The sequence below is a fragment of the Stegodyphus dumicola genome, chromosome 2, assembly GCF_044657685.1.
Source record: "Stegodyphus dumicola isolate Sdum_Otavi_A_Nest chromosome 2, ASM4465768v1".
NCBI lineage: Eukaryota > Metazoa > Arthropoda > Arachnida > Araneae > Eresidae > Stegodyphus > Stegodyphus dumicola.
In genome coordinates, this window is record NC_140769.1 from 213,553,835 (window position 1) to 213,581,508 (window position 27,674).

General features: G+C 34.8%; 1 protein-coding gene across 3 annotated transcripts in view; it reads right to left on the reverse strand.

Moving 5' to 3' along the window:
• Tcs4 (Threonyl-carbamoyl synthesis 4) overlaps nt 1-27,674 on the reverse strand; it is a 500,068-nt gene that overhangs the window by 103,005 nt on the left and 369,389 nt on the right. The window contains exon 1 of one of the 3 annotated variants that reach the window (XM_035371848.2): nt 26,460-26,711. The exons of 1 other annotated variant lie outside the window; for it this stretch is intronic. In XM_035371848.2, the coding sequence (XP_035227739.1) occupies nt 26,460-26,461 (2 nt within the window). In that variant the 5' untranslated portion in view covers nt 26,462-26,711. Of the gene's footprint in view, nt 1-22,012; nt 22,081-26,459; nt 26,712-27,674 lie in introns of those variants that run through there. One more of the 3 variants, XM_085811721.1, reaches the window with a different exon arrangement.

The following is a 27,674-nucleotide window of genomic DNA, read 5'->3' on the forward strand; positions in this document are numbered from 1 at the left end:
TATGGCAAAGTTGTTGTTTTATTTATCGCCATGTTGTTGTTTAATTTATTGCCAAGTTGTTGTTGGATTTATCGCCAAGTAGTTGTTGGATTTATCGCCAAGTTGTTGTTGGATTTATCGCCAAGTTGTTGTTGGATTTATCGCCAAGTTGTTGTTTCATTTATGTTTACCTGAGTAGTTGAATGTTATGGAAACCTTATTGTGACGTAATCGGGTGCATGATTCTGGGAAATTTTGAATCATGGGATGTTTTGTAAGCGTTTTTGTGATGTGTGTTGGTTTAATTCTTTAGATGGTAGAATGGCCGAATGTAGTAAGATTAATTTGAAGTTTCTCTATAATTTGGAGCAAAAGGAGAAAAGAGCTTTAATTGGCTAGTGTGTAAATGAAGGTTTACTTAGTAACCATTATAAGTGTTCTGTATGTAGGGAGGATATGCGTCTAGTCGAACGTTAAAAACCGTTTAGATGGATTTGAATGGGTTTGTAGGAAGAAAGTTTCAGATGGTCACTATGTGAAGCGTTCGATCAGAAAGAGTACCTGGTTTGAAAAAAGTGATTTGAGTATGATTGATATTTTGATTTTTACGTGGCTCTGGGTGTACGAAGCGAACTCGAAAATCATGATAAGTGAATACTTGCTTTTCGCAGTGCTTAAATGTATAACATGTTTTTTCCTTTTTCATGTTATTTTATTGTTTGCTTTAAAATGTATTTTATTGAGATTATGTATTTTTTGTTTGCCTATATTGTAGAATTTGGTGCTCCTTTGACTTTTTAAGTGAAAATATATCAATGTGTACATGGACAAAGTAAATGGAGTGCGAAATGCAAGTTTGTGCAATTCTGGGATTTTTTTAAAGTGAAAATAGGTCGACGTGTACATGGATAAAGTTAAAAGAGTGCGCACTGCCATTTTTGTGCAATTCGGGGATTTTTTTTAAGTGAAATAGGTCGAAGTGTACATGGATAAAGTCAAAGGAGTGCGCAATGCCTATTTTGTGCAATTCGGGGATTTTTTTTTAAGTGAAAATAAGTCGATGTGTACCTGGATACCGAGTTTGTGCAATTGTTTTGGCGCAAAAATCGCCACTTCGCAAGCCAAAATAACGAGTCAAAGAATTGCACAAAATCGGTATCAATATACCGCCAAAAACGCCAAGTTTCGCCAAGGGGTACCCTAAACTATACTTTTACCTCCATGTTATACATGGGAAAAACAATAAGAATGACTATGCAGAAAGCTGTTCATCTCGAATCCAAGTCGAAATATCCGCGTTCAGCGACTTGTGACCACATCCCCGCTGGTGGGCCCAATCAAGAAAACAGCAATTCTCTTTGTAATCGTAGTTCCGAGGGATGATTAGGAGTGCACAGTGTAGAAGTGAATCAAATACTATTGAAGACAATAACACCAGTTGGCTTTTACAAAATACAGGGGAGCACGTGTTATGTCTACGAAATTTAGGTAATAAAAAGAAGACGGTGAATGTTTTTTAAAACTTCATGTAATAGTAAAAAAGACAATATACTCACACGCATTTACTGAAGTACATGGACAACACAGACAACAAGGATATTACAGCACGGATAATACAGACATAAGTGAAACCTGAAAATAATGTTCTCGAAATGTTCACTCCATGGATGAACTGTTCAAGGTGAGGCGGGAAGTCTTTAATAACGGATCTCAGCATGCTCTGTGGAATAACGTAGGAGTAAAGCCGTCCTGTGCTCCCCGTCTCTTCCAGGATAAGTTTCGATAATTTTACCCAACCATCATCCTGTTATGGCGCCCTTTAAGAAGGACACCACAATACCCATTTAAATTTTCCTAAAATCCTAACTTAACTAGACTGAAATATTGCGTTGTGTTTTAAAGAAAGAAGAAGCGCTACAATCCCGTGTAGGTGACTGATGAGACTCATTAGTTATTAATAAACAAAAAATACAATTGTTATTTCAAGAAAAACCTGATATTTATTAATTAATGGGAGAGTACTTCAAAAGTCATTTCAACCTATTTAACTCATCAGTATATATATATATATATATAAATATATATAAACATTTTCCACCCGGGTGAGATAATAAAAAAAAATCTAGAGGATACATTTAAAATTTTAGGTTTGCAACCTTTAACTCCATTTAGTTTAGCTATTTTTACGTTAGTAGAAGAAATTATTCTCCAACATATTTCACATAAAAAATCAATTCAAACATAGCATTTAACGAAATTCCTAGAAGGATCATACTATTGCACGAATTTAATTTTCAGTAAATATTACCTTACCAATAGTACTAGAAAGTAGTCTCAATTTTCTGTGTCTTAACAAATAACTTTAACTAAATAATTAAATTTTTCCCACTATTTCCTTAGGTATAGTTAGTTAGCTCTTAAACATTAAAACAAATTGAGTAATAATTAAGGTTTGGAGTTAGAAAATTATTCATTTTTGATTCACCTACAGCTGTATAATAATGGCAAATTAACAGATGGTTAATAAGTCTATTCATAAAGGAAATTAGCTTAATACTTCCAATATAATAATTTACTGAACGCATACAAGTAGTAATGAACAAAACAAAATCTGTCTTAATTCAATGGAAGTCAGATTTTCAGAAGAATTTAAGATGAAAGTTAATTAATTAGGACCAAACTAGAGTTTCCGTACAGATTTGACTTAACTGATTCGATGATTTGAAGCATGGGTCAGCCAGAAGCCGGAACAACTTTAAGCCAGGAGCCTGATGAGAAGTATCGAAAGTTCTAGAGTATCTCGTTGATGACATGCAACTTTAAGGATAGCTTCGATGACAAGTAGCTTTAAAGACAGCTTCCGATGACAAGTAGTCTTGAGGACAGCTTCGATTACACGTAGTCTTAAGGACAGCTCTGAAGACATGTAGCAGGCACGGGTCTTCCTCAGATATTAAAGACGCTCTTCAGAAAATACACCGAAGATCAAAACCTCCTCTGGACTTCTGGGACAAGTGACATTTCACCGCTCACAGTTCTTGGATATCGAAGAAAACTCATATGGAGCCCATTCAAAAATTAGCAGACGTGTAACCGTTGAGTCGGAAAAAAAAAAAAAAAAAAATTAAGTGTTAAGGACCATTGTAGCTGTAAATTGATCGAAAAGTGAATCTACAACTAGTTGAAGAGTTTAGATAATCCGGAACATAACTATTGGCAATGATTTGAGTGGTCAAGTAGATTATAAATTTTTTCCATTTCTTCACAGCTCACGAAAGGAAATAAAATGTCCTAAAGAACTTGCTCGGCCACCTGGGCGAACGGCCCCCATAAATTCAGTGAGAAGCATCTCAAACTTCCACAAAGGCATATCCGTAGCCCTTACTTTCCGTCGTGTACATCGTGCGAGAGCTAGCAAAAAGGTGGTGTATTTAATTATGGCAAAGCACACTAGGGATATCTGCCTAAGGGGAGGGATGCCTTCGTGGAGGACTTTCTAAGGGAAACTGGCTCGTATACACGTTACACATGGGGAAAACCACGAAAACACCCATGCAGCCAGCCCGTTCGCGGGATTCGAACCTCGGACCAAACTACCAGTGTTCAGCGACTTTACCGCTCGGCCGCTGGTGGGCCTCTAGCAAAAAAAAGGGTAAAGTGTGTCCTTCACCCTGAAATCATCCCGTTTTATTCAAGCAAGGTTACCACCGACGCCAATACTCGCTCAAAATTGTGACAAAACCAGTTGTTAACATCACCGCCTTACGCTATGTAAATTTTCCGCGGGTTGAACTAAAATTAAATATCGCCAAATTCACTCCAAGTCTGGCGCCAAACCAGGAACAGCTGCAAGGTCGAGCTGGCAAACCTGAAATCTCTCCGCCGGAAATCGTGGATAAGGAACCAGAAATCTTGTTAAAAACTGTGTTTTCTAACAATGAGAACTGCAATTTTCGTTAAATAAATTACTATATATCAAAATCTATTAAAGCTAGAACCTTGCAAGTGATCTTAAATTAAGGAGCTAATTTTTCTGCTTCTATTGGTATAAATTAATAACAGTTAAACTTAACTACTATAAAATCAAGTTTATTACTTAGAAATTCACCCGATTTCATTGTGTGTTTCAGCGCGTTTACAAGCAACGAGTGAAAAGAACTTACGAAATCTTTTGTACAAAAATCCCAATTAAAATTAAACAAATTAAAGCAGTTATTAACTAAAATACACGTCATGTAACATGCATTTAGAATATTAATAAATTAAATTTTTAATAAATTGTAATTTAAATAATTAAGTGAATTTTGCTACACAACAATTCTCAGCTTCCAAAGTGGAAATGAACTACATAAGATAAGATAAGAATGGTTGGATAGGAGTAAAGCTACTGGCGCCATCTATTGGATGAAACAAGAAAACTAAAACATAATTTGCTTCAAGGCTGAAGGTAAAGATGGATTGAAATTAGGATCATTAACGACAACAGAAAGATATTTTTTGAATGTGAAACGCCTCTAGAAAATTTAATTCATCAAGGAAAGATATTTTTGGAATAATTCTGGCTGCAAAAAAAAATTGAAAGTGTGATTTTCGGACCAACAGTGCTAGGCAACAAAAGACTTTTGCATTTCTTTTTTCCTAACATATGCCTCATTTTCCTTAACGCGAAATTTTAAGGCTCTCTTAGTTTGATCAATCTAAATTAAACTACATTGACAAGGGTTCCTGTAAATACCCCAGGAATTCATATCCGGAACGGGGTCCTTAAGTATGGAGCTGGTAATTTTATTTATAGAAGAATAAATGACCCGACAGTTAAATTTCTGTAAAATACGTGCAATTTTATACCTAATTGATGTAAAGAAAGGAATGACAACGCTGATGGAACGAGACAGCTTCCGTCCTAATGCGGCCTAATCGGCGCCTATCGGAATTAAGTGTCGCCCCGCCCTTGATCAATCAACCATGTTGCGACCCCACAGAGCAAGGGCAGACAAGGGAGTACCAGTACGGTCCCTGCCGAGCCTTAGTCTGTCCTGAGAGCTTTCAAGTTTCAAGTTATCTCAAGTTTAAATGTGAACTGAATGGCAAGATCAATGAAATACATTAATGAAAGATTTTTTTTTTTTTTTTTTTTTTTTTTTTATCATCATTTTTATTACTGTCGAACTGGGTAAAGGTATCTTCAACGTAGAGGAACCACACAGGCAAGTTTAAAATTCTAAGAATTTTGATTCATAATAATGCCTACAGATACCAGCAAGGATAGGAATAAATACGGCTTTCCATGCTAACTCTTCAATTTGCTTGTGATACTTATTTTGAAAACGAAAATATGTTTGTTTCAGTCAGAGTTGAATAAGGGAAAATTTAGAAACTAAATATTTAGCTAACGGATACGAGGCAGTGCCTATGAAGGCGGAATTTAATACTGCTTTTATGAATTTTGGGTGCAGCATATAATCTCGCATAATGCGCAACTCATAGGATAAACGATTTTTAAGTGGGTCGGGAGGATTTGTGAAGATTTATTCGCAGTTTGTATTTTTGAGAGGTCTAAAGATGGAAGGTATTTAGGGATCAGATTATACGGGCTTTTGTTTAAGAATTTCATACCATTTTTGTAAGTATTTTTTGCCCATCACGACTATCTGGTTACCTTTTTCAATTTGAAATAATAATGTCTGGTTAAGAATGAATTTTTTACACAGCAGACTTTTCTCTTGCGCAAGGGTTTACTGTTAAATTTCGCATTATGGGCGATAAGATGCCTAATCATTTTTTTTCTGTATATCTATATTTGAAAATGTTTTCGAAAGGAGCTGGAATCTTTGGAATCGAAGGTTTTGAGAAGCTAAAATCGGTACTTTTCCTTTCCGCCGGCGCAATTCTTACCAAGCAGACTTTATAGGCGACAACACACAGTATATACATAAAAATGTTCTAAGAAATTTTTATTTTAAGGCATAAACATTTTAATATCGTTTAAAATTCTGTAAAAAGACAAATATAGACAATAAATTTGTAAAGAGACTTGACTTTAAGAATTTACTATTCTTTCATGGTACAATATCTTGATTCACCGGTTCATATCACGTGACCCAAGTGATCTCATCTTAAGTAAACTACGCTACAAAAATATAATCCCTCTCAATAATTATCTATATTAATTTCAAATTAAATCTTAATATGGAATACAAGTTTAAAAGCAAGAATTATTTCAGTTCGTACGGAAGCTTACTCAGAAATTACGTAAAACAGCAGTGCTTTACTTCGCTAGCGCATTCTAATTAGAATTGATGGAGTTAACCCTTGACTTTAGCTTTTCTATATTTTCGCCTTCGGATGAGCGGTGTGATTGCATGCTAATTGACTCAATTACCGCGAATGGCTTTACGGCATAAAAATGAACTATCTGGTAAAAATTCTATGTAATTGTATGCCAGTATTGAAAAAAACAATCAATCTTATAAGAAATGGCTGCGACTTGTTTTGAAAATGAGGCGTAAAAGATTACCAGCGAGGATATTCCGTCTGGCATCGTTTGTACCATTTTTGGCGACTTTATCGCCTGCCCCGACAAAATGGAAAAATACCCTAAAACTATACTTGAGAACTCTCCCTCGTTCCTCTGATAAATTAACATTAGAAACAATAACTATTGGCTTGGTGTTTACAAGTTTGGTGGGAAGATGTTTTTAAACAATTAAACTGAAAGACTGTGAAGGCAGGCTTTGGAATTTAAACACGAGGGTTCTTCTATGACGTTTAATTGCATTCTGAGTTCGAGACCAGAACTTTTATTCAATGGCAAAAATTTTGGATTCAAATTAGCAAATTCCAGATGAAAGTTTTGTAGCTCAAGTTCAATTTCGGATAATTGTTGAGATACGCTACCTGGCATAAAGGGGCCAGGCAGCGAATTTTGGACACATATTAGCAAGTTCCAGATGAAGTTGACAAAAGTCGTGGTCCTGGTAGACCAACAGACTTATCCTATCTCTTACGAACTGCGCCAAATTACATGCTGTACCCAAAATTCATAAAAGCGGTATTCCATTCCACAGTATTGTACCAAATTTAGGTACTGCTAACATGTTAGCTGGTTTGCTACTCATTTTAATAAAAACTAAAATATAAAAAAAAAAAAAAAGTTAACAAGTAAACTGTGTTAATTCAAAGTATCGAAGGAAGATATTCACAGTTTTGCAGAACAGTAGTGTTAAGAAAAACTGACATTTATTTTTTCGAGAAACGTTATTACAAAGCCCGCTAAATGGCGTGTTGGGCAGTTCGAATAAATAACAGATGATTTAGGATACCGCTCTCCGACGTTCTTGACAGCTGGAACGGAAGGCGAATTGTCAATGTCGGCTATGATATTATAGAAAACACAACCGTTTGTTTCGATGAGTCACGACTAAGTTGTGTTTGCGTGTTGAAATCGGCTGCCTTTTTTATAGGCTGTGTCTCCTAACGAATGGATAAAACATCTCTTCGCTATCGACCGGTCAATCGCCGGAATGGCCAATAAATCGATCGCGATGGACTTGTTGGCCATTCCTTGTTTATAATAATATGCTAACTGCACGACTCCTAGCTATCCATAGATGCAAGTATCCTACACATGCGCACGTAAATTTTGATAGCAGGGCCAATTCTCTTACTGGTAGATAGAATGTGAGCCATTTTTTCTATATAATAATATGCAATTCACGTATTGTGTTGGCAAGAAAGTAATTTCGGTTTTTTAGCGAAACATAAAGCTCAACGCTTTCTGTGAAAAAAAAAAAAAAAAAAAAAAAACACTTTACTCAGGTCAAATATCTTCCATTCTTTCTATGACCTTTTGCCATCTTTCTCGAAGCTTTATCATTTCGCTTTCGTAGATTTTCTGGTCTTTATAAGTAAAATGCGATTTTAGGTCATCTTATTATTGAAATTTTTGCCATTTAAGAAGTTTTGTAAACTTCGAAATAAATGATAATGTGATGGTGCAAGGTCGGGGCAACATGGGGGATTCGACATCCCTTCCCAGCTAAGTTCCAATAACTTCCAGTAAGTATGAGGCTTCGCATTGCTGTGGTGAAACACGATTCCTGTTCGATTCAGTTCTGGTCTTTTCCGTTTGATTACTTCCTCCAGTTTAACAACTTGTTTGTTATAAACTTCTGAGTTGATCGTTTGGTTGCTTGGAAGAAGTTCAAAATACGATACACCTTTGTAATTCCACCAGATTGAGAGAGTGATCCTTTTCTGAAACAAAGTTTCCATATGATTCGTTCTGATTCATCATACTTGGACCATGCTCATTGCAATCACCCCAGTTTTCATTATCAGTGATAATTTGTTTCAAAGAAGGTCGATTGCATTATGTTTGAAATTCGTATAGCAAATACTGATTCGCTGTCTTAAGTGAATTTTTTTCAGTTCATGCGGAACGTAAATATCGAGCTTCTTAACCAGTCCAAGATATTGTATGTAATTTTCAATTATTGAGTGTGATACATTTAACCATTTCCGAAACTCTGGAACACTTATATGACGATTCGATTTAATTATGGCTTTAAATTTGTCATTATAAGCTTCAGAAGGTCAGCCAGAACACTGGTTTTCAAGTGAAAAATCTCCAAAATGAAATATTTTAAACCAATTTTGACACATACGTTAAGCAATCAACACCATAAACTTTACATATCTCCTTGTGAGCCTCAGCTGCTTTCTTGACTTTATGAAAATAGAAAAAAGTAAAATATGTTGAAAATATTTATTTTTTCGCCCCATGTTAAAATTGACTGTAAACTAACAGTTGTGAACAAAAATACACGGAATTTGTTTCTATAGAAACCTCAAAGTGTCAGCTACCAAGTTTAAGAGTTTAAGAGTAAAATTTAAATACAAAACCCAATGTCCTCTTCAAGCAGTAGGCAATAGTCTTCAGTCCTTTGTAATTTTAATGAACTGCTGCTTACAAAACTAGTGTTTAATTATAATTAAAGGCTATCATCAATTATCAAAAGTGCTTACCATTACCGAAGTTAAAAATAACTTTAAAAATCTTCGTATTATTCCTTAAGTTATTTAACGATATATTTATTTTTATTAGCGAGATTCTTTCTTTCTGCTATCAGATTTGAAAGTTAAATAAAAAAGTTGCTTAAGTAATTTCCATGGTTGTTTTTGTTATATTAATTCTTGAGACAAAATTCAGGTAATAATAGGAGAAAAATGTGGCAGCACTAAACTGTAGAGGAAAAGCTGTTGCTGAGCATTTAAAATGTTTATATTGAGCGTAATAATCAGTGGTTAATATTGCGTAAGTAATCTCCTTAGGTGCTGAAAATTTGCATAAACACAAGCTAGATAAAACACTTGATTTTTTATCGTGGGACTCAAAAGATAAGTAGCTTTCTTCAAAGCAACCGCTAACAGAATTCAGGAGATGCCTCATTGAAATGGTTTTCAGCTATTCATTAGTGGATAAAAAATAAAAGCGGTTTCAAAACTTAGTTGTCACAAGTTTAACTAATTCTAATGATGAGAGTTAATTTTGCTTGAGATGACAAATTCCAAGAAGTGAAACTACCTTTCCCAAACGATGCTTTTCTTTAAACTAGAACAGTGCTCCTTTCAGAAGTTATAGGAAAAAAATGAAAATGCCAGATTAGTCAGATAACTGGCTTGTGGAATATATTTGGCCAGACTATATTTTACAGAGATTGTTGAGATTGCTATGTCTAAAACGACCTTACAGTGGTACGGTTAAAAAGATGTTGGCTACTTTATTCAAGTGTGCCAGTGTTAATAAAGAAAGAAACCTTCACAAAGGTATCCTAACATAAATATTCCTATACTTATTTATAAATCAATTTTTAACCAGAATAAAGCAACCTTAAAAAACATGCCGTGAACAATGAAATTTGCTTAACAATGACTGAAGATAAATTTATTCGCGAATGAAAATCACGTAGGAGCTTAACTCTTGTACGATTGCAGGCATCTTTGGGAAGACTTCTATTTTAATGTTCGTATACAGCATCTCTACAGAGTTTAAGGATTAATTTACGTTTAATAAATTCTAGCAAATTGTCAGAAGATAATTAACGATATTTATTACTAGGATATTTCAAATTTTGTTTCCTAAAAGATTATCTGCTTACGAACATTTTTTTTTTTCTATTCAATAAATTGTTTACTTTGGTCCACTGAATATCTGCTGTAATCGATTCGAAAGCTGAGCAAAGACTAGCAATAAAAGTTTGCTGCGAAGTGGGAAATACAGCAAAATTCTTCAAATTGTGACAGCAGATGAAATTTGATGCTTTTCTTATGATACTGAGAAGCTTTCATTTTGCACTTGCTTCTAAACAAAAATTATTGTGCGATTTTCTCTTAAAAGCCGCTCTGATAAGCAGGTGAAATGTTATTACGATTTAAATATTTTAGTTTTAGCATCACGGCGTATATAAGTCGATTAAAATTGACAGTTAAGGTTTTTGGCTGCTTCAAACTCGACGTATAAACTCAAGAGAAGTTATGTGTGTCTTCTGAATGGATGTAACACTGAATTTCAGAAAAAAGAAATATTTCTTTAACTTCAGTACTTAGTCTTAATTTAACCTTCTACGAAGGAACAATTTAATGTATTTTGAAATGTTTTGAACGAAATAGAACATTTTTTAAAATGTGAGAGGATGGAAATAAAATTTTTCTATTTACTCACTCGGCCAGTTTTGTTGCAAGGCTCTGCATTTTAAAATTTATTTCCTTAAACAGTGAAATGTAAAGTTTCATTGCTTTGTCTATTATTTTAGTTTTGGGGTTATAAATGATACAGATATACACATGTAAATTTAAACATGTTAGCGCTTACATAGCTATATTTATGTATCTGGACATTTTTTTATAAATTCCTTTCATTATGTCTAAATATATATATAAATCAATTCAAAACCAAACTCTGGTGTTTCTGATTTCATGAACTTATCCCCGCGTGCACATTTAACACGTTTTGAGATTAATAGATGGCAGCACTATGAAACTCTTTCCATTCGACTTTGCCTTCCACTGTATTTGAATATGACCAATAAGAGAAAAAACGTACTAATACAGATTCTACAACTTTAAATGACTTAATTATAATAGTTATAATAAATAACACAGAATGAACTTTTATATACTACTAAGTCAAATATGTTATCAAATAAAAATCAGCGAATTAAAATGAGAGAGAAGAGCGTAACAGAAAGTAAAAATCAAAAAGGGGGGGGGGAGAAAAAAAAAACAAACTTTAAAAAATCTTTAAGCTTTTAGGTTTTACATTACGCCCAAAGGGACATTTTTAAAACTTTTTTGTTACCTTTATTTATTAAATATCATGTTCTTCGCACTTAAACCATAGAATTCAGTTGAGCAGAAATATCGCAAAATAATTTTAAAATAAGCACATCTTTAGAATTTCCGATACACAGTCTCACGCGCTGGAGATAAATTTTTTTTTTTTTTTTTTTCCTTACAGTGTCGCCATTGCTCGCTTTGAAATCGTTGAGTTTGTTAATCAAAACTTCGTTTTAAAGTGTTACAAAATATGAAATCGATAATAAAACTATTCCAAATTGGGGTTTCTAGATGCCCATATTCGGTGGAGGATTACTTTATTGAAAATTTGATAACTCTAGGTACCGCTGTTTCATCACAACGCGAGAAACATACATACAGCAGATTCATGTATGATGCATGAACATGCAGATTCTTCATTTATTTAATTTCTTTAAATATAACACAGGGCGATAATATTTGATGGCAACAATTTGAAAAGTGAAACGAGCATTAAGTTTCCAACGCAAAATGACAAAAAAAAAAAAAAAAAAAAAAAAAAAAAAAAACCTAGCCCTTCTGGGCTAACGCCCTTTGAGCTAAAAAAAGATTAAATACAAAATGTGTTATTCGCATTTATGGCTTAATAAATAATTTCCAGCATTTACGTAGAGGGCTCTTCAATATCATTCATCATGCTTTTGTTGTTATTTTTTATCCTTCTGATCTAAATTTGCAGCCAGATCAAGTTTTTTGAATTTATCCAAGTGGATGATTATTCGTGGATGAGAGGCAAGGATTGCGCCTGTCCTTAATTTAAGCTTGGGCACTTTAAAGAGACAGTAAAAATTTGCCTGAGTCCGCCCAATTTTAAGACAGAATCCTTTGAGGAACGAATCCGACGTCTCTTATCCCTCTTCTCCTACTACCGAACTCTTCACAGGACTTTTGATTCGACAGTAATTGAAGAGCCTTCCTTCCGAAGAGGCACTATACACTTACAGACATCAATATCTTCTTCGGGATTCTAGCCCCGACCCAAGGCTATGAGAGCTGGCTCTTGTATCATCTTGCCAAGAAAGCGGCTGTCATTAAAGTTTAGGTTTATGGCATCGGCTCTGCTAACAGTATTTGCAGTATTTTCCTATGGGGTTATCGATCATGTAGCAACTACAATGTTATAATGGGTTTTATGGCAGTTAAATTACGTTTCCGTTTTAATTCAACAATATTTTTTATTTTATATTTGTACCGAAGAAAATACGGTGGGAAGAGAAAGAATGTAGCTTTCTTAATAATTTTATCAACGCGTGGCTTGAAAGCATGTTTGCTATCAATATACGCAGAAACGCAAATAAAATTCTTCAACTATAATTTTTTTATTTCTAGTTTTAATTTATGACTCAGCTAAATAAGAACTTGCAAATAAACAAACCACTTTACTCTCACTGTAAATGATTTACGCTTGTGCCTAGTAATGAGAAAACAAATCAAGTATTTCAAGGACGAGTGGTTTTTAAAAGAACGTCATCTATCTCTTTTCATGTTGCAAGTGTAATAATAAAATAAATAAATAAATAAAATAAAGTTTTTCTCTCTCTCGTTTTTCCTAATGCTGCATTATCTAATTTTATCTGCGTCTTCGGAAAGAAAATTCTGTTTTGAAAGCGAGTATTATGGATTACAAAAATCATTAAAACGCCACTGAATGATAAGGGTACTAATAGTAAAACATGTAATTTACACGCATTTCACATAAATGAAGCTATGAATATACTCAGCTGCCATCATCAGTAAAGAAGTTCAGTAGTTTGCCTTGAACGGAGGGCTATGACCATGTTAGTGCTCCGTTTTCTTTCATCTTCTTATTAATTCTCCAGTTAAGCACGTCTTAAAACGTGTCGTTTTCAACAGTGCGTGGTAAAATAAATTGAGATTACATCAATCTGCTGTCGGCCGCCCCACCGATTTCGACATCTTCTCTCATGGTAATACGATTACAGGCCAGAATACAAATCACACATTTGCTCTCTACACTTTTGTATGTCCTTTACGGTTGTATTATCTTGGCACTATGAACAATAAGCCCCACTAGTATTGTCGACCATTACTTAAAATCGAAGCCTCCCTCTTGGCATGGTGGTAGAAGAGCTGCCTGTCATAGCCTTGGACTAAGTTTGAATCCCGTAGTTTCTGAGTTTTAGAACGTTTGGCAACAAAGGCTGACCATCACTCTGCTTTACCTTCGCCGCCGTTGAATTTAACAGCTTACACTTACACTCAACGCGCACAATTTCGATAGGTGGCCACGAATTTGATTAAACAGAAATATAGATTTAAATGATTACACAAAATGTATCAAATAATAAATTTAAACACAAAAAATGACAAAAATACCAAAATAAAATAAATGCAGATACCTAAAGAACTTTATAACAATAGGAATCAAACACTTGTTAAGAATATAATTTGGAGAGCGAACATCCAGAAGAATAAATTAACCCTGTAATGCATAAAATGATTTTATATGAGTTACACTGGTGAACATGGACAAAAGTTTAAAAATTACACACGATATTTAAAGTACATTTTACATGAATGAGAGTATGATTACAAATCAAAAATAAATAATTAATTAATAACTGCGGAGAGTACTTTAATTATACGAGTATTTAACCGCAAAGTTATTCGGATGCTTATGATTTTTATTTTAAAATAATTTCTAATTTTACAATTTAAAATGGTTTATGAGCCTAGGCCCGCGCCAAGCCTAATCGGCGCCGTCGTGCAAATGTCTAGGGAGCGCCTTTATGTAATGATGATATTAAAGGGACATTATTTATGGTTAACATATAAAATGAAGCATTATTAAAATAATATTATGAAAAACCAAAAAAATTACATTTTATCTTTTGTCTAAATATGTAAACATTTTGTGCTTTGTTAAAAACACACACTCAGACATATTTATTGAAGGATTATACATACATTTATGTTATAAAAAGCCGCCCAACCGGTATGGTGGTTAGCGTTGCTGATTAATATGCCGAAGGGCCCGGGTTTGAATCTCGGAGAAGACATGGATGTCTGTAAATGTATAGTGTCCGTGCGGCATGGGGGCACTCTAAATATGCGAGGCGAAAGTCCTCTCGAAAGGTTGGTGGTAGGGGGAGAGGGGTGGGAGACGCTCGGACCCCCCCCCCCCCCAGAGTGCTCTCCATCAAAATTGGGAGCGAAACTGAGCTAAATCTAACTGTCACCTGTAATGTGCTTAAGGCTGTTGCCAACGACAGGTGTATCTTGCGCTCCTTGCCACAAGGAATTTCGTGGGATTGGGCTGACTGTAGGTCAGATAAGTGAAAAATAGTCAACAACAACAAAAATATGTTATAAAAAAGTAATACTGTAAGCGAAGCGAAATAATATACTAAACGCATTGGATATTAAATATACTGCTGAAGACTATTTATTATCTTAAAATAAAAACAAATTAATATACATATCCAATAAATTTGCACTGAATAAATTGTTGTTCTCAGCGTAGTTTACGACAAGGTTCAAACTGTAATTACAACAGGGCACAAAAAATGCTCTGAGGCTGATATACAGGGATATAGTTAAGATACAATAACACGCCGAACAAATATTAATTTAGACGTCAAACAACAAAAATCAGCAATAAAAAGTTTCATCAGCTGCAGTTCATGCATAAGATCTATAGTATTTGTATGGTTTTTATTTTTTTATCAATTAATACTTTTTGCAGTTTTTGACATAAGTTGAGCTGATCTTGTAAATACATGTGAACGAAAATACGTGATGCCGATGCGTATGTAAGGGCACAGGGGGCACCGTATACGCGTTCGACGAATTGTTTAGTTCTTATTTTGTGTCTACAGTTGCAATCGTAGTAATTTGTGCAACATTAATCTTTTTTGTGACTCTTTTTTTGATGATTTCTTGTTATTATTGTTATTCTTACATTTTAAAAAAAGTAAGTGCAGTTTCATATTATGTTAAACTTAGGTTAGCTTTCTAATTCAGAAAAGCGACAATTTGAGCATAATTATTCGAATTTTTTTTTTTTTTTTTTTTTTACATGAACCACTTGTTTATTAAACTAAAAATCATTATCTTCCGAGAAGAAAGGATGGATATATTTACGGAGTACCACTGAATTTAAGGTATACCTGTTTGAGATTTGAAGTGAAGTAAAAATATACAAGGTATTCTGAAATCAAAACTGGCCATTTTCCGATTTTTAGCTATACGGAAAACCGAAGGATAATGTTTCATTATTTCATTAGTCTTAAATACACACTTTAAATTCCTTGAATTATTTGGTATTTATCTAATAGTTCATATATTTTCCAAGCAATGGTTTAAGATCTACTCACTTTCTCAGAAGTAAGGTAAAGTATTTCAAACAATGACTTTCCGAGTGTTTTCAAGAAGTGTTTTACGCAGTAGTCCTTATAATAGTTATTTTATACTTTTATTTTTACTTCCACTTTTTTTTTGTTTTCATTTTTCTCCAGATATCGGAAGAAAAACAGAAAAAATTGTCTAAGTATCAGAATGTAATGAATAAAAAGAAAGTGAGAGGAAGACTTAATAAACCCGAACTTTAAAATTAACCAGTTTCTCCAAAAGCCCAAGAATACCCAAGCTGACGCTACTAGCACTACAACATTGGTACTACAACATTTTTTGTACTACAACATTTTTTTGCAACTACAACATTTTTTGGTAATTTCAGTGGTAGTTGAGCACTGAAATTACCAAACAAAACCTAATAATCAGAAAGAGAAAGTGTTTTCACTCGGGAATTACCATTAACTTCAGCGCATCCAGTCGAAAAAAACAGCAGAAATACTATGGGAATCTACAATTTCTTCATTAGATACGCATTTGCCTGTGCCTGGTGGCTCAAATCCATTATTGCCAGATTATGTCTAAGTCCATTATTGCCATCCCAAGTTCAACCCTTAATGGAAAATGGTCCTGAATATTTACAAAACCTGGTTTTGAGTTTCAGTTTTCCAAAAGACAAAAATGAACGTAAATATTTTTAGATGTACTTTTGTCGAATTTTGTCAAACAACGAAAGCTTTAATCCGATTTCTGAGAACGATTACGAAAGAATAAACCTGTTAAGTCGTAATTTCAGAACTTCTTAAAAAAAAGAGACTAAGCATTGGCACGATGTTATTGACAAAATTATCTATGCCATTCAGTTTTTAGCCAAACAAAACTTAGCCTTCCGTGGTTCCAGTAACAAATTATTCGAAAGAAATAATTTTTTAAAGTGTATAGAAATGATCACAAATTTGACCCTATCATATCTGTATATATTAATAAAATTCAAACTAAAAAAATATGCTTCATTACCTTGGAGATAAAATTCAACAATTAGCTTATTAGGGGATAATATAAAGCAAATTATTGTAAATAAAGTCAAACAGGCAAAGCATTTTTCTATTTTACTTGATTGTACCCTTGATGCCAGCCTTCAAGAGCAGATAACAATTTGTATAAGGTATCTTAATTTAGAAAGGAAAATGGTTTAGATATTAGTAATTTACGCGGTCAAGAATACGACAATGGTTCAAATATGAGAGGCAAATAGTTTTTGAATAATTATGCTCAAATCGTTGCTTTTCCAAATTAAAAAGTTAACCTAAGTTTAACATAATATGTAACTGCACTCACTTTTTTTTATGTAGAAAAACAATAACAACAAATAATCACAAAATGATAAATGTTGCACAAATTACTACGATTGCAACAGTAGACACAAAATAAGGATTAAGCAATTTTGTCGAATGCGTCTACCGTTACATATCCATCGCCATCAAGTATTTTTCACGTTCAAATAGACAGAAGAGAACACCAGAAACGAACTCCTGCGCTGGTTATAACTTTTGGTCAAATAAGATAGTGTGCTAGGAGGAAGGAGCACTCGACTCGGCAAGCTCGAGGCTGCTTTAACACAATTAAACACCTCAACCCCTAGAGAAGATCCAAGAGGACGCTAACCTACCGGACAAGCTAAGACAAAGCTGAGTGGACAGGAATATTCAGCAACTCACATTCCACTTCCTTGTTCTGGAGGGATGGTAAAAACATCAACAGGGGCCCTAGCCCCGGACAGCAGAACGAAGTCACTTAAGCACTGTCAAACAGACCGCGGCACCAATCCGGCCTGCTAACATTACGTCATGGTATACAGATGTCGGCTTTAGGTGCCCCCAAGGCGAAACCAAGGAAGGATATGAATGCAGTGTTCCCTCGTCACTTCGCGCTTCATGTTTTGCGGCTTCAGTGCGGGATTTTCCAAAATATTCATAAAAATATAAAAATGAAAAATACAACGAAACAAAGAAATGAGTTGACTCAGAGTACATACCACGGGCTCTCATAAAGGCGCGTGATTGGTTTCCGGTGTCACCTAGCATATTCTCTTGTATCTCGCCAGTCTTGTGTATGATGTTGACTGTCTCGCATACTGTATTTTAGTGTTGTGTTGGCAATAACGTTTTTGTTTAAGCGATAATATTTTTTATTAATTAAGCCCTTATAATGCCGCCTAAGCGCTATGCCCCTGCGAAAGCCTCCCCCGGAGCGCCCAAGAGGAAGAAGATGATGACCATCAGAGAGAAAAAGTAAAACTTTTAGATATGGTCAAAGAGGGCAGAAGTTATGCATCTGTGGCACGCCATTACGGCGTGAATGAATCTACAGTGGGGTACATCAAGAAAGAGGAAGCAGACATCTCAAAACTGCTTCAATAACCTTCAAAAAAGAAGCGAAACGTGTGGTAACTCTGAGTAATAAAAGAATTGTGAAAATGGAAGCTGCACTGACATTGTGGATTGCTGATTGCAGGAAAAAGACAGTAAGTTTGGACACTAATATGATCAGGACAAGGGCCAAAACTCTCTACGACCAAATCTTGGCCAATGACGACATTGAAGAGGGTGAAGAAGGTGCTAACGAACCTCAAACCAGTAATAGCGCTGCCAGGAGTGATTCGTCTCCTCGAGGACGAGGCTTTTCAGCCAGCAAAGGCTGGTTCGAAAAATTTCAAAAAAGATACGGCCTCAGAAACGTGCTTCTGTATGGTGAGGCTTCCTCTGCTTACAACGATGCTGCTTGTCGTTACGTGGAGGAAGAGTTTCCTAACCTTATCAGTAAGGGAGGCTACTTCCCTGAACAAGTTTTCAACATGGCTGAAACATGCATTTTTGGAAGAGGATGCCTTCGCGTACATTCCTTTTCAAGGACGAAGTGAATAGGCCAGGCTTCAAGGCTCACAAAGACCGTGTGGATGTCATCATGGCTAGCAGTGCTGCAGGTTTTATGTTTAAGCCAGGCCTTATTTATAAAGCCAAAAATCCACGGTCATTAAAAAACAAAAATACGGCTCTGTTGCTCGTGTTCTGGATGCATAACTCCAAGGCCTGGATAACGAAAGCTCTGACCCTTGAATGGTTCCTCCATTACTTCATTCCCCAGGTGAAGCTGTATTTGGCTGAAAAGAGCCTCCTTTTTAAGGTCCTTTTCCTGATAGACTGTGCAGGAGGCCATGCAACGGACATGCAATATGACGGTTTCTGCCCCCGAACACTATATCTCTAATTCAGCCGATGGATCAAGGTATCATTCGTGCCTTTAAGGCACTCTACACTCGCTCCACGATAGAGAGCATCATCTCGGCAGTTGACGATGCCAATGACGAATTTACCTTGAAAGCGCAGTTACGACATTGCCTCATGTTTGTCTAATATTCAGCGAGCATTAAAGGACGCGAAGAGAGAGATCATAAATTCTAGCTGGAAGAAATTATGGCCAAACGTGGTGCACGACTTTCCAGGTTTCAGTCCTGAAGAAGTTCATCATTCAGCGGTGGAGATGGCGGTGAGGCTGGCTCACATCATAAGGAATGAAGGATTTGTCGACATGACAAAAGAAGACATCAGCTCCCTTATCGATTGCCACTCGGACCTACTGACCTTGAGATGACAAAGTATGCAAGTGAGGAAGAAAACGAAGAGCAACACGAAGAAGAAACTGAAAAGCGTGGCCTTACCCTGGAGAATCTTCAACAATTTGCACAAGACATTGACGACAATATGGTTCGAACTGTCGAGGTTAGCAATCGCGTTGACGGGGTTATGTCCTTGTACAGGGGAATTTTGAAGGAAAAGAAGAAACAAAGACAACAACTACCCATCACCATGTTTCTCTTCAAGGTAAAGCCCCCGGCTGTACCGTCAGCGCCTCCAGCAGAAGAGTCTCCGAGTGAACTTAAAGCTTCTACGAGTCAAGTGAGAGCCTCTCCTTCGCCATCAACACAATACTCTTCGCTTCTCTCAGAAAGCGATGTTGATTAATGTTTATTATTGTGTAAGGTTTTGTAATTAACCTTATTAATAAGCCCTGACACGTTTAAATACGTATTTTGTAATTTTTGTCTTAAATAAGTAAGGTATAAATACTGTTTACATATTTAAAACATTCTTGTACCTGCATACACGAAAATTCCTAGGGGCAAATCCTACTTCGCGGTTTTTCAGCTTTCGCGGAAGGTTCTGGTCCCCATTAACCGCGAAAAACGAGGGATCATTGTATGCAGTTTTGAGGCTCCATCGACGTGGGTGTTTCTCCCCGGACAGTCATGAATATCTGACGATATATCTCCACCACAACCAACGGAACGGACAAGACAGTACCATGATTTCCCTTCCGAGCCTGAAATAGTCATCGCCAGCGATAACTCCAGTCCTGTGGAGACTGATTTTAAACACCCGTGGCCGAGACTGCCCAGATACAGATCCTAATCAGTAGCTTCCCAGGTTTTACCTGAGTCGATTCCCGGTGGGGCGTTCAAATAAGGGAAGAATTTTCCTGTTCAGACAGGCAGCGAGACGAACTGCTTGTTTTAATGACCGTCAACCGCCTTTTTTACTCGGCGCCGTCGTGCGCAGCACCACCTATTGTCGGCGTGGACCTGTATGAGCCATTAACTCATAACCATGGTTCGTATGGGTCAACGGGCGACCCATAGTTATGATGAAGTAGCGGTTGATCTTTGAATTATGGTAATTTGGCGATTTTTTGGCGAAAATTTGGTGACCAACTCTGCTACAGCAACCCTCTGTTTTTTTTTTCGCCGCCATTTTGTCTTCACGAAGTAAAGACATGTTTCTTTTCTTTTTATTTACTCAACACTTTTTCCAACAATCTACTAGCCGAATTACACTTATGCTAGAAATTTTATGGAACAAAACTGCTTAATCATGACAAATATTAACTGCAAAATTGGGAAAAAGTGCAGAATCGCAAACTCCTTGCCGCGTTTTTCAAAATCGCATATACACAGTAACCATGTACACGTCGACTTATTTTTACTTAAAAAAACATCCCAGAATTGCACAAAAATGGCATTGAGCACACTCTTGACTTTATCCATCTAAACTGCTATTTTCTCATAAATTACAAAAATTTGCACGAAAATGCAGGAAGATTTTGTGAATCTCTAAACTCGGTAAAAAGCACATATATGAAATTACCTGATCGCGAAAAATTATATACCCTATCCAAGGATGAACATTTCCACGTATAATATAAATAAAATATCCAAAAACTTTTACCTCTAAATTATCTATTATAAACGTCACCAACGAATTCATAACAAAACATTAAAAATGGTTACAAATACTTAGTGTCAAATATTTAAGTTACTTCCATGCACGTTTACTTCAACTGAAACGTATACCAAATTCCAAAAAAAAAATATAATTCACAAAATAACTATCATTTAATTAAAATATAATTAAACCATGTACACGTCGACTTATTTTTACTTAAAAAAACATTAAACCATGTATACGTCGACTTATTTTTACTTAAAAAAACATCTCAGAATTGCACAAAAATGGCATTGCGCACACTATATCCATGTACACTGCTTTTTTCTCATAAATTAGAAAAATTTCACGAAAATGCATGAAAATTTTGTGAATCTTTAAATTTGGTAAAAAGCACATATATTAAATTACCTGATAACAAAAAAGTATATACCCTTTCCAAGGATGAACATTTGCATGTATAAAATAAATAAAATATCCAAAAACTTTTCCCTTTAAATTATCTATTATAAACCTCACCTACCAATTTCTAACGCAAACATTAAAAATGGTTCCAAATACTTAAATTCTTTCCATGCACATTTACTTCTACTCAAACATATTCCAAAATACTACAAACATATAACTCTCAAAATCACGATCATTAAATTAAAATATAATTAAATTAAAAAACACCACTTAAAATATAAATAAACACATACATTAAATTAATAAAAATTAGTTTACAATCCTAATTACTTTAAACTAAATCATTGCTAATAACAATTTTCCAATATTACCATATTAATTTATTTACTCCTTACATTTAGAACAATGCATAAAAATAATATCCTTAAATAATTAAAAATACTAACTTACCTAATCTTCTACAGAATCTTGAGTGCATGGCGGATCACAAAGTCTCCATTTTCACCAGATTTCTTGCACCGCCATTCAAACTTATCTGTAATATCCTTCCTTTCACACAATCTCATTTCATACCCACATGTTGGACATTCATACTTATCTGCAATTAAGCAATTCTTTTCAATTACACATAAACGCAATAAAAAATTCGGATTTACTTTATATAGGGCCATGGGATCCAAATATTAAACAACACTGTTTCACAGAACATAGAATGAAACTAATGCTGTACAGCAGATATTTTTACAAATTTACCCCCTTTTCCGATTAAAGAACAGTGATTCGTCCATTAATGTCACATGACATATCTCATGATCTCTCATTTCCCTTACACAAAATAATGCGTAGTCGGAACTGAGTATTTCTCACATTATTCCCAAAGTCCTAGGTAGTAACCTTTATCGCCTCCAAAATGTCGCCAATCTACTTGTTACCATAATTCTAAAGATCAGCCGAAGTACCTAACGCATGATTGTATTCTTAAAGTTAAATATGAGCAATAAAAACAATTTTCCTTTATTTCAAATATATAGAAATGTTTCACAAACATGCCAAAAAATTCAGGAATTGTATAAAAAAGAAAATTTAAGAATTTGTTAAATTAAATGATACAGTTGTCAGTTGAATTTTAGCCTTTTACGCTTACACCAATAACTTTAAACTACCAAATCACCGCAAAAGTAGCCAAAATAGTCTGATGGACGAAGCTTCTCAGTCTGTCGGACAAAACGTACCACATCTAAAGTAAAACTTTAAAATAAAACAAGTTATAAACATATTGACCTTACATTTATAAAAACTAAACAGTTAACAAACATTAAAAAATTCTGCTGGTTTGCAGGTAACCGAGTGCACGTTAAATTGATTCAAATACCGAGTACAAAATTAGCAAGCCTAGCCTAAATTTTAGTTTATTCCAGACTTGCAAAGCAATGGCGGTAAGCAGCAGGATGACAGCCAGCCTATGCTGCTTAACGCTATCTGAAGAACCCGTTGTAGTGCAACGCTCATAAAGTTACACAGAGTTTCACTCACCGACTACAGCAGTGTATGGACTTAGAAAGACATTTCCAAGATGTCATTTTCGGTACTTAATACCGAAGTAATTTGAAGTTTTACTTGTTTCTTATTAATGACGTATATTAAACTGCAGAGATACCTGCATAGATTTTTTGTATTTAATATAATATTGCTTTAAAAAAACATTAGGTTTTTTTTTGGTTGCATCTTGCATTTTTCTATTTACTATAAAATGGGTTATTTCTACTTCCTATACTTTTGAAATGCCCTCCGATTATCCGTGAATAACAATGGGCATCATTCCCGGTCTTACCCCAGTCAATCGGATGTTGACTATAATCTCTCTTATTAAATAATGATGAATTTGTACGTATGTGTGTATGTTCTCGCAATGAGCAAAAACGCGGGCACCTTTTTTAGAGCCACTAAATTTTTAACACATGCAGTCCTCTGTGCAAACATGTGCAACTTGAAGCCCGAATTTTGAATTTCGTATTTGTTTTTTAATTTGCTTCTTAATTTGTGCAAACTTAATGAATTTTTTTTAACAAACTAATTGGTTTAAAAGCAATGTGTTGCCACTTGGCAAAGTGTAAAATATTTGGCTTTCAAATTTAACCAGCAATATCAGAGAATTAAAGGAAATGTGTTGCCACTGCCCGAAATAAAATATTTTTATCTTCATGCAGCCGAGTGCTGCCATTTAGCAAAGCGTAAGATAGTTAATTTTTCTTATTTAATTTTTCTTCAAAATTTCTTTTGTCTGTTATTGATTAACAAATTACGCAATTTAAAGACGATAAGTGCAGTTTTTCATCTTTGTTGTTATTAATTACAAGATGGATCAGTGAAATTACACTACCTGGACTCATTATTATATTAATCTAGCAATTGAAGCTTACAGGCAGTAGTACACAACAACAGTTTTATTAGCAAAAATAATTATGTTTAATTTATAACTATATTTCACTTTCTTGAAAGCGAACAATTACTTTTAAGTTACGCAAATTAATTACTTTTAGACGAACTTATTCAGATTCAAATCTCGTTATCACAAACTTCTTTTAATGTTCATATTTATTTCTTACTTCGGATTTGTTCTAGATTTGCTCCTACTTTGACAAAACAAGTATTATCACAGTTCGAAATCTCAAAACAATGAAAAAAGAAATAAGAAGCCTCCCTTCCCCCCCCAAAAAAAAACTGTCAACTGAATGTTGCATGTAATCCAGTTATGTGAAGTTGTTTCAAATCCTGGTCTGCCTAACTACGTATATCTGTAGAAGATAACCATGTTATGTTATATTTGTGTATCTTATAGGCTATAGACAATCTGAAAATTTGTATCGCATTCTCTGGCGCTTGTTTTCGGGATGTAAGTGGTGAATACATCCAACCAGCAGCTGGGAGATCCGTGGTTTGAATCCTGGAGAGGGCAGAGATGATTTTCATATCTCCTACACCGAAAATCATAACAGTTCCGTAGTTGCTCTCGAACTAAAATGTGGTGGACGATAATTCGTTACTAGGTCGACAGGTCTCGTTCCTTTTCCCAGTTTCACCTCCCCGCCTAGAGAAATTTCTATCACTTTCTGTTTCCCGATATTACTGGAACGCATGTGCGATTTAAGTTGCATATTAGGATCGGATATTTACATACAGGGATCAATTACAATTATTCAGCTACAGTACCAGTTACAGTTATACAGGGACCAGACCTAAATGTCACCAATTGTTTGCCAAGTTAGGCGATGTTTGGCGATTTATTGCCAAATTTGGCAACAAAAATTAGTTGTCTTGGCGATATTTTGCCAATTTAGCGAGGTAGTTATTTACCTCAATGTTAAATAAACATATTCTTGTAATCTTATTTTTCTGGCAGAGCTATGTTATATTATAATTCGTAACGCAGTGACCTAAGCACTGTATTTCCATGCAAATCTATGACGCTTAGCCTCTTCGTACAGCTGCCTGATTTCTTCATAGATCTCATCTTTTGGAATACAGTTAAAGATTCTAGTAAAGGGTCTTTTTTGAATCTCTTCGATACAAGTAAAATAATGGCTTTTCATATGAGATTTCACAAGAAGGAGAAAGCATTCTGCAGGTGCCAGATTAAATGAATATGAGAGGTAGTTGAGAATTGGAAACGTTTTCTTTGCTTCGGTGATACCTCTTGAGAACTGTGATACTGCCTGACAAGAATGGAACTGTGTGACCATATATTGTCATACAGAAGAAACTAGTTTTTCGATTAAAAGTTTTTGGTCTAGCGCACTGGAATTTCTTCCGAAATCTGTTTATCACATCTTTATAAATTACGGAGTTTATCGTCTGTGCCTGAGGAGCGAATTTGTTGTGAAATATCCCTTTCCAATCAAAAAATGTTTACTAGTGTAAGTTATTATTCGAAATTTCTTAAACTGCAGTTTTTGTGACCTTAGTAAATCTTTTCACACTCAGGTAGATGACTACTGTTTTGGCATTTGGGTCAAATTATTTGATTAGCTTTGTTCAGATTTCGAATCTATGACAGCAGCAGATCAAAGCAAACGGGAAATTGCACATTTTTGTTCATAAGCAGTCGTTTACGAGGGAAAGCAAGCTGAGATGTTTTAGTTTATCATTATAGTTACTATTAATTATTACTTGGCTGGCTTGTTGAAATTCATCCAAAAATTAATCTTAAAATCTTACGAATGCACTGTGTATCATTTAGCAAAAAATAAAGTAAACAAAAAATTTCTTTTAAATGTTAAAGAAAGAGAAGCCAAATTCGTTTAAAACCGGACACATGCAAGGCTTGGCAACTTCAGAGGAAATTTTGAATGAAGTTCAAATCCTTACAGAAGGGGCATATTTCGAATTCTTTAAGAAGATAATATTGAGAAAAGTCAATAGTAGAGTGATCCATATGATGATACAGAAAAAAAATTGAAGGAAATTATATTTTACTTCAGATAAGGATTATGAATAACTCTAGGTCTGTAACTATGGTTTACAGGTAAGTCAATAAAATGCAATGGACGTACCTACGTAAATTAGGTTTTTTAGCTGGTTTCAGCGGAGTATATGATTGCTATTCTTTTCTTCTTGATTAATTTGCATGGAATAATATTCACTCATTTTTCATTTCTATTGGTTAATTTTTTATGTAATGTTTTAGACTAATTAATATATGATTAATCACTTTTCTTCAGTACAATTAATTATTGACTTAGTTAGTAAACATAAATAAAAATGAAGCATAAATAAAAATAAAGTTTTTATTTATGCTTCTTATTTTTATTTATGTTTTTATTTATGCCTTTTAGTAATAATTTCTAGTTTGTGTAAAAAGGTCGGTTATTATTTTTATTTTGCTTCTTATTGAAAAGTGCTTTTTGGTATTAATCATACACTCTTACATTTTTGGACAAAAGGCATAGCAAGGTTTCGGCGAATACGTAGATGAAATTTCTTACGGTAACATCGACTTATACGCGGAAAATACAGTACTTGAGAATTTTTATATTCATTCAATTAAAGCTCTCAAAGTAATAGTTATATGAAAACAAAAAGCTGATATTTTATCATTATAGTTACATTTGAATGGAATTTCCTCGATCATAAGTGACGCCTGGTGTGAACTTGAGAATCTGCTTCCCTGAGTACTTCTCTTTATTGTTTACTTTTTTCCCGGTATTCCAGCATTGAGAGCAGGATGTCAAATCACATACCAAAGCATACAGTTATTGCGCACCACAGATAATACCACTATTTCGATAAGAAGCGTCATTTTCAAATTCCTTTGTATTATGCAAGTCCAAACTTTCGCTTCCCTGAACAGATCTCCGGTGCACGTGGATTACGATCGATCCCCATACCAGCACGTATCACACCCGTGCACATTCAGATCACGTACTAGGCAAGGACGCCAAGGAGAACGAAGTAAGCAAGAGAGTAAGGAACCAAAGGAAAAAAAAATGGGAAAGAAAAAATTCCGAAAATAAGAGCGTTGGAAAATATATGACTGTAGCCAATCCGTGGAGAAGCACCCGCAATAGGTGACGAAAATGAGACTAACAAAATTCTGCTGTCAGTTTTTCGTTTTAACTTCATATATCACTCAGGATAAGAAGAAAAAACATCTTACTTGAGTATGTGTGAAATATTTGTCTGTAACGCAATAGACCGACGCATGACTTTTCACAATTTTCATGCAGACAGAAGTAAGAAAATTCTATGGCTTGCTATTTCATTACAAATGCCAGCAGAAATTACTGTACGTAACACATTATTCCTAAAAGGCTTGTCGTGTTTTTTGTTATAGTCAACTCTAGATTAACGAGGTGCTACCAGAGACGACGTCTACGGTTAATTCGAAATCATGGTAAATTTTAAGGTACTTGAAAAAGTACAGGAAAGAGAAAGAACTTGTATTTTAATTAAACAGAGAAAAATACTATTGACAGTTTACTTGTATTTCTCAGAAATTTAATCCGGTTCGTATGGTTATAAAAATTAAATTAGGGTTAAAAGCGCATACAAGAAATTTTCTTTTTCTCCACTACTTGCCTTCATAGTGTAAGTGGTAACATATCCAGCTAGCGTTGAAAGATCTCGGGTCGAATCTCAGGATGTGTGTAGCCGAGATTTCATGTTTCCTACTTTGAAAAGCCTATTTAATTCTGCAAGCTTACTGCAAATATCAGAATAAAGATCGTTTTAGAAATGTTGAAACTTTTTTTCTCCAATGACGAGCACTTGGCTATAACGGCATTGGTCGTTATAGCCAAGTGCACCGTTATCTTCTATGAA